The sequence below is a fragment of the Sinohyriopsis cumingii genome, unplaced genomic scaffold, assembly GCF_028554795.1.
Source record: "Sinohyriopsis cumingii isolate HCF-2022 unplaced genomic scaffold, ASM2855479v2 utg002690l, whole genome shotgun sequence".
Taxonomy (NCBI): Eukaryota; Metazoa; Mollusca; class Bivalvia; order Unionida; family Unionidae; genus Sinohyriopsis; species Sinohyriopsis cumingii.
The window spans coordinates 112,306-119,788 of NW_028316272.1; the positions used below are offsets into that span (position 1 = coordinate 112,306).

Here is a 7,483-nt window from a genome sequence, read left to right on the forward strand (position 1 = left end):
GGATACCATGATGGTGGAGTTCCTGGTAGTCTTAGCCCTGATCCGCGAGTGGATCTCCCCTTTTTTTTCTTATACCCGTGTCCGGTTGCTTTCTTTAGTGCCATTCCAGCTGCGGTTCCAACTGCACCTAACGCTGCAGCTTTTGCTACGGCTGGTGCTGCCGCGGCAATCAACGCCGGTATTGCTGCGAGAAGAGGAAATATTCCACCGGTTTTGGTCATGTCCTTGATAGCTGCAGCAGAGAAATTAAGTCGGACACCGGTTTTTGCTGTTAGTGCCTTATTAAAATGTTTAAGCTGAGTGGCCGTCAATGACAATTTGTTTGGACCACCAACAAGTTGATCTCGTTTTAACGTTATTGATGTCCCGCACGTGCTTGCGTTTTTCGATTGCAATTTTTTCGTTTGACCGGAAGTCAAGGTGACATTAACATGACTGTATGACATTATATTTCAGAAACTAATCTAATTGTTACATATTTTCTACTGGAGCGTCAATAACTCTCATTCGTCCGCCAACACCTTCAAGCAGCATTGCTTTATCGGAGAGTATAACCGCGACAGCTCTAAAACCACCAGGAATTGCAGGTGGACCAACAACTGCAGCGGGAAACTCACCAACGTTAGCCTTGAAGTGTATATCAACGACAGATTGTTTTGTTAGATCAAGATGTTCCAACGAAAAGTAATAAATCGGATACAGCGTTGTAAAATCCAACTGTGATATCTGCAAACCCGTGTCAATATTTTGATCGCGTCCCATAAATGTCATTAGACGATGATACGCACGCGCGACCTGATTATTTGCGTAATCTATTAATATATCCTCGGATGGTTCTTGATGCCCGTTTATTCGCAGCGAAACCCCAGAAACAGCGAGTTTATCAAATATCATATGCGATCGTGCTTGACTATTTACTCGTGCGTTACCTTGAAGTGCTATAAAAATATGTCGCGGTGCTGACACACCCTGCTGTGATGAGATATGCCAAGTAAACTGTCCAGCACCGGCACCTTGAATAGAATCTGTTGTTGTTGTCAACCATGATATCAGTGATTTACCGCCTGTGTCCATAAAAGAGAGTAACCGTTGCTCTTCAGCGAGTGATGGAGACATTACTGGCATCCACAATGCAAGCTTTAATAATATTACTTTACCGGCAGCGACAGCGGGATCATCGTCTCGCCAGATAGCGTCGTTGTCGTCGCCTTTTCGTACGAGTATAACCGAATGTTTGGCACCAAAAATAACTTTGCGAACATTTCTACAAAAACCAAAGATGTGAGACAGTGGAATTATACATGAGAATTTTCTCTGTGGATCTGCCAACATTAATTGACGTGACCTAAATCCTAAATTATAATTCGGATTGGGAAAATATAAATCTTCAATAGCATTACTAGCAACAGCAGGAGCAGCACGGTCGAATGGTTGTCTAATAATGCTAGGTCTACCATCTGGTTCATCATAATTATCTTTAGCGAACATCATAGTCGGACCAGCCGATCTGGTGTAATCATCTGAGTATCGTGCTAATCCGACGATTGTTGTAGCAACGTCAACATTATCCTGAATCGTTTCAATTTCTTTTCCATCAATGCTGTATGAGGCACTTCTGAATAGTGCCATGATACCGTTGTTAACAAACCCAACTTGAATATTAGCGTCGTATGGTGTATCAGCAGGAACATCTGTTACAAGTTCCCCCGTGACTTCAAGAAATGCTTCCGCGGGCAAGAAATATCTACTTGTGTCCTGAACTTGTAATTCAATTCGTCCTCGCTGATTAGGATTTCTTGCTTCGTAAGAATAATACTGATAATCGCGAACAGATTCATCTTTGAGTATTGGTGCTTCCATGTCAAATGCTGGATCAGATACGCGTTTAAACATTTTATATAAAATTATTGTCGTCTAAAACGAAGACCACTTCGGGAAATTCCGCTTCCTGATATCAGGCTTGTATTTATTTGTTCGGGTGTTTGGGTTACAAGCTCTGCAAGTTTTTGATTGGCAGCCTGATTTATTACTTTACTGACGTCCGCGGGCATAAGTTCAGTACTGGCCAGTTTCACCGGTGGTGGTTTTTTTGATCTGCGAATTAACCGTGACAGTCTGTCCTTGATTGACGCGAATGCTTTCCCGGCGAGATCACCAACAGATCCAAGGGCTTTATCCTTGATAACATCAATAGCTTTCATCGACAATTGTTTTGCAATCGGTAATGCCTTAGGGGCTATTCTTGAAAACAAACCAGTAATTGTATCACCGAGACCATCTCCGTAGGTTGCTCTGTAGACTGGTAATCGCGAGTTTACTACGCGGACTTGTAACACACGAGCGTGTCCGGGTTGAGAATTGTGCACGATCATTTTATTTAATTATTGTTTCTCTAACTAAATTTGCTAGTCGCTGTGGTAACCATCCGCGAGTTCATCAATGAGTCCCCGGTAAACGCCGATATCCATGATGCCACGCTGAAATAGTCTCTGACAGATATTTGCGGCTTCATTTATAATTTCCGGAGAGTTGTTTCCGGCGCGTCTTCCTCCTATGAGAACTTCTAACCGTGATACGTCATTGACGATATTGTCAGGACAGATGTGGTTGTTATATCCACGACCAGTGTAACCTTTCCCCGTTTTCTCCTTCTCCTTCTCCTTTTTCAATATTTGTCTTGTGTATGCAGTTAATTCATCAGAAAGAGCCATTATCTTGGAATCTATCTCCTTAGCTTTTTCTCTTTTCCCAAATCCTATATATTTGGTTTTCTTATTCATTAAACTGCGTAATCTTTCTCGTATTTTTTCTCGTTTTTCTTTAAGTGTTTCTATATCTAATTCATACGGAGAAGGAAGTGACTCTCCTACCTCATACTCGACATCAACCGGATCAAATGACGGCGACATTACCGGGTCTGGTTTTGGATCTCGTGGGGGCCATTTTTTACCAGTCAAGTCCTCAATTTCCCTTTTATATTCTTCCTGTTTTTTTAGTTGTAGTTGTTGTTCCTCTTCCTCCTGTTCCCATTTTCTTTTTTGGCTTTCTTTCTCGAGTATTTCCCTTATCTCTTTGATACTTTGAGCTGTCAATTTTTGTTCATCAGTCACCTCTTTTATTTCTGATTTAACTTCCTTTCTTCTCTTATCCTTTTTTTCTAAATCTTTTAATCGTGTAGCCAATTTCTCCTGCCTGGCAACTAATTGGTCTAGTCTTTCTTCTACATTTTCCGGTAATGGCGGATGGGACAAATAAGCTGGAAGATAAATTGATTTATCCGCCTCTTCCTCTTCCTCTTCCTCTGGTTTTTGTTCTGTTGGTGCTGCGGCGGCTCGTGGTTTAGCTATTTTTTTTGGCGCTATTTTTTTATGCCGTTTTGCCTGTCGCATTTGGACGGTAAATCGATCCGATCCTGACATATACTCTCGATAAAATACATCAGCAGTATCTATCCGTTCAATGTTACGTTTTAGTTTATAAACCCCATCGAGAAATTGTTGTTTAGTTATCTTTTGATTAGGATTTTTCATAACAGCTCCTCGATTGTGATAAGCCCTAGCAACTTCAGCGCCAAAATTAATTATTTCATCTCTGGTCGCGACTGAAAAATTTTTAATGTCATTCACAAACCATTCAACGAAATCCGTTTTATAATTAAATCCTTTGATCGGTTTCGGTTGATCCTGCTTAAGTCCTTCTATCGCCTGAAGAAGACTTTTCTGCGGCGCATCAGGATCAGGCTTTCCTATGATAGCAGTTGTAATCGCTTTGGTAGTTGCAGTGACCGGTTTAAATAATTCTTCCGCGGATTCTGCAAAAACTTCCCGAGATTCTTGTCGCTGCTGTAATTTTTGTCTGACGGAATCACGAACGGGAAGAAATTTCTGAATTGCTTCGAGTCGTTCTCGAGCTAATCTAGTTGTAAGTGCTTCTCCAATATTTGCCATTATTTATTTGCCAATGATTTAATTTCCCGTGTGACAATAAATTTACACGACCCGCGGACACGATACCGTATCGGACTTGATACATTGTATGGTTAACGTGAAAAACTCGAAGAGAGCAGCCCCGGGGGCGACAACAAGTTGAGGGGGGGGGGTCGCGTTTTTTTGTCTCGTTGCTGTTGTAGGATTAGCTTTTTTTTAAGGCTTATTTTATCATTTGGTGGTCTCTAGACCTTTGTAGGATTCGCCCCCCCTGCTGCTAGCTGAATAACAGCTTTCTGTTTTATGTGCGATACTCGAAATACGTCTTATAACAAATAGTGTCTCGTTTGTATCAAAGAAAACAACGCTTGGCTGAAAATGTACCTATGACTCAAACTTTCCTTTGGTTTGGTCGAAAATAGTGCAGCATGTTGTAAGTAAATTAAACATGTTTATTTGTAACACATGTATTTAGTCTATATATAAAATGTCATAATTTTTTCATATTTAAATAAATGATTTCAAACTTGTTAATCGAAGTATCAAGAGATATACGTAAATAGCAATGATTCCAAAGAAAGGTGATAAAGAAATTTTAATGACCCCAATCCACGTGCCTTCGAAACGTTTTGATCATGAAACTCAAACTCAAAGTACCTTTAAACGGTGACATTTCATAGGTGTTAATGGAATAAATCTGGAAACACAACTTTCAGATTGTCTAAATACTAGGCTGTCAAAATTCTTGAGTCACTCTACTAAATTGTTAGACTTATATGAGGTAGGTAACTTTAGTCACTATACTACACAATATACCTTTATTATGTAGGTAACTTGAGTCACTATACTAGACTGTTATACTTCTATGAGGTAGGTAACTTTAGTCCCCTACTAAACTCTCGAAGTTTGATTTGGTAACACCTTGAGTCCTCTACTGGTCTGTTAAATTTAAATAAGGTAGTTAATCTGGGTTCCTCTGATATACAGATAAAGTTCATTTAGGTATTTGTATCATAGGAATTTAATCTGCTTTTGAGGTTGTGAGTTTGAGCTCTGAACGTTTTGAAATATTTAGGGCCAAAACTACTGGTTAAGTAAGGTTATCTGTTATGAACCGACAACTTTACAAAAAATGCTGGAGTTTGAGATGAAGGCAGATTGTGTAAAAAAAGACAAAGTTACAACCAACGCATGGAGTTTGAATCGAAGGCAGATTGTTGTAAAAACGGACAACTTTACAACCAATGCTGGAGTTCGAGATGAATCCCATTGTTGTATAAAAGACAACTTTACAATCAATGCTGTAGTTTGAGATGAAGGCATATTGTTGTAAAAACGGACAACTTTACACCAATTGCTGGAGTTCGAGATGAATCACATTGTTGTATAAAAGACAACTTTATAATCAGTGCTGTAGTTTGAGATGAAGGCAGATTGTTTTATTAAAGACACCTTTACAATCAGTGCTGGATTTGAGATAAAGGCATATTGTTGAATATAAGACAACTTTACAATCAATGCTGGAATTTAAAATGAAGGCATACTGTTGTATAAAAGATAACTTTGCAATCAATACTGGAGTTCGAGATGAAGGCAGATTGTTGTGTAAAATACATCTTTACATTCACTGCTGGAGTTTGAGATGAGGGCAGATTGTTGTGTAAAATACATCTTTACAATCAATCCCTGGAGTTGGAGACGAAGGCATATTGTTGTTTAAAAGATAACTTTGCAATCAATACTGGAGTTCGAGATGAAGGCAGATTGTTGAATAAAAGACAACTTTACATTCACTGCTGGAATTTGAGATGAGGGCAGATTGTTGTGTAAAATACATCTTTACAATCAATCCCTGGAGTTGGAGACGAAGGCATATTGTTGTTTAAAAGATAACTTTGCAATCAATACTGGAGTTCGAGATGAAGGCAGATTGTTGAATTAAAGACAACTTTACATTCACTGCTGGAGTTTGAGATGAGGGCAGATTGTTGTGTAAAATACATCTTTACAATCAATCCCTGGAGTTGGAGACGAAGGCATATTGTTGTTTAAAAGATAACTTTGCAATCAATACTGGAGTTCGAGATGAAGGCAGATTGTTGAATAAAAGACAACTTTACATTCACTGCTGGAGTTTGAGATGAGGGCAGATTGTTGTGTAAAATACATCTTTACAATCAATCCCTGGAGTTGGAGACGAATGCATATTGTTGTTTAAAAGATAACTTTGCAATCAATACTGGAGCTCGAGATGAAGGCAGATTGTTGAATAAAAGACAACTTTACATTCACTGCTGGAGTTTGAGATGAGGGCAGATTGTTGTGTAAAATACATCTTTACAATCAATCCCTGGAGTTGGAGACGAAGGCATATTGTTGTTTAAAAGATAACTTTGCAATCAATACTGGAGTTCGAGATGAAGGCAGATTGTTGAATAAAAGACAACTTTACATTCACTGCTGGAGTTTGAGATGAGGGCAGATTGTTGTGTAAAATACATCTTTACAATCAATCCCTGGAGTTGGAGACGAAGGCATATTGTTGTTTAAAAGATAACTTTGCAATCAATACTGGAGTTCGAGATGAAGGCAGATTGTTGAATAAAAGACAACTTTACATTCACTGCTGGAGTTTGCGATGAGGGCAGATTGTTGTGTAAAATACATCTTTACAATCAATCCCTGGAGTTGGAGACGAAGGCATATTGTTGTTTAAAAGATAACTTTGCAATCAATACTGGAGTTCGAGATGAAGGCAGATTGTTGAATAAAAGACAACTTTACATTCACTGCTGGAGTTTGAGATGAGGGCAGATTGTTGTGTAAAATACATCTTTACAATCAATCCCTGGAGTTGGAGACGAAGGTATATTGTTGTTTAAAAGATAACTTTGCAATCAATACTGGAGTTCGAGATGAAGGCAGATTGTTGAATAAAAGACAACTTTACATTCACTGCTGGAGTTTGAGATGAGGGCAGATTGTTGTGTAAAATACATCTTTACAATCAATCCCTGGAGTTGGAGACGAAGGCATATTGTTGTTTAAAAGATAACTTTGCAATCAATACTGGAGCTCGAGATGAAGGCAGATTGTTGAATAAAAGACAACTTTACATTCACTGCTGGAGTTTGAGATGAGGGCAGATTGTTGTGTAAAATACATCTTTACAATCAATCCCTGGAGTTGGAGACGAAGGCATATTGTTGTTTAAAAGATAACTTTGCAATCAATGCTGGAGCTCGAGATGAAGGCAGATTGTTGTATTAAAGACAACGTGACGATCAGTGCTGGTGTTCGAGATTAGGGCAGATTGTTCCATACAAGACAACCTTTGTAGAACGATGTGTATAGATAAGCCAGTTAATGATCATGGTAAGATAGAAGGGATACATGCTTTACATTTTATTAATAAGCGGAAAGTAAACAGTTATAAATGCCCAAATCCAAGAACATTGGAAATATTCGCCTCAATTTACCAATCTAAATGACGTATCATCTAGTCTCTACACACCTAACACTTATTTATTTTTATTTTTTATTTATTTATTTGTGTA

General features: G+C 38.7%; 1 protein-coding gene across 1 annotated transcript; it reads right to left on the reverse strand.

The window, feature by feature from the left end:
- Nucleotides 1–2,397: 2,397 nt before the first annotated feature.
- Nucleotides 2,398–3,947, reverse strand: LOC149770118 (uncharacterized). The gene has a single exon (XM_089949363.1). It carries the CDS (start codon nt 3,945–3,947, stop codon nt 2,406–2,408), a length of 1,542 nt encoding a protein of 513 aa, XP_089805489.1. The 3' UTR covers nt 2,398–2,405.
- Between the last annotated feature and the right edge of the window lie 3,536 nt (nt 3,948–7,483).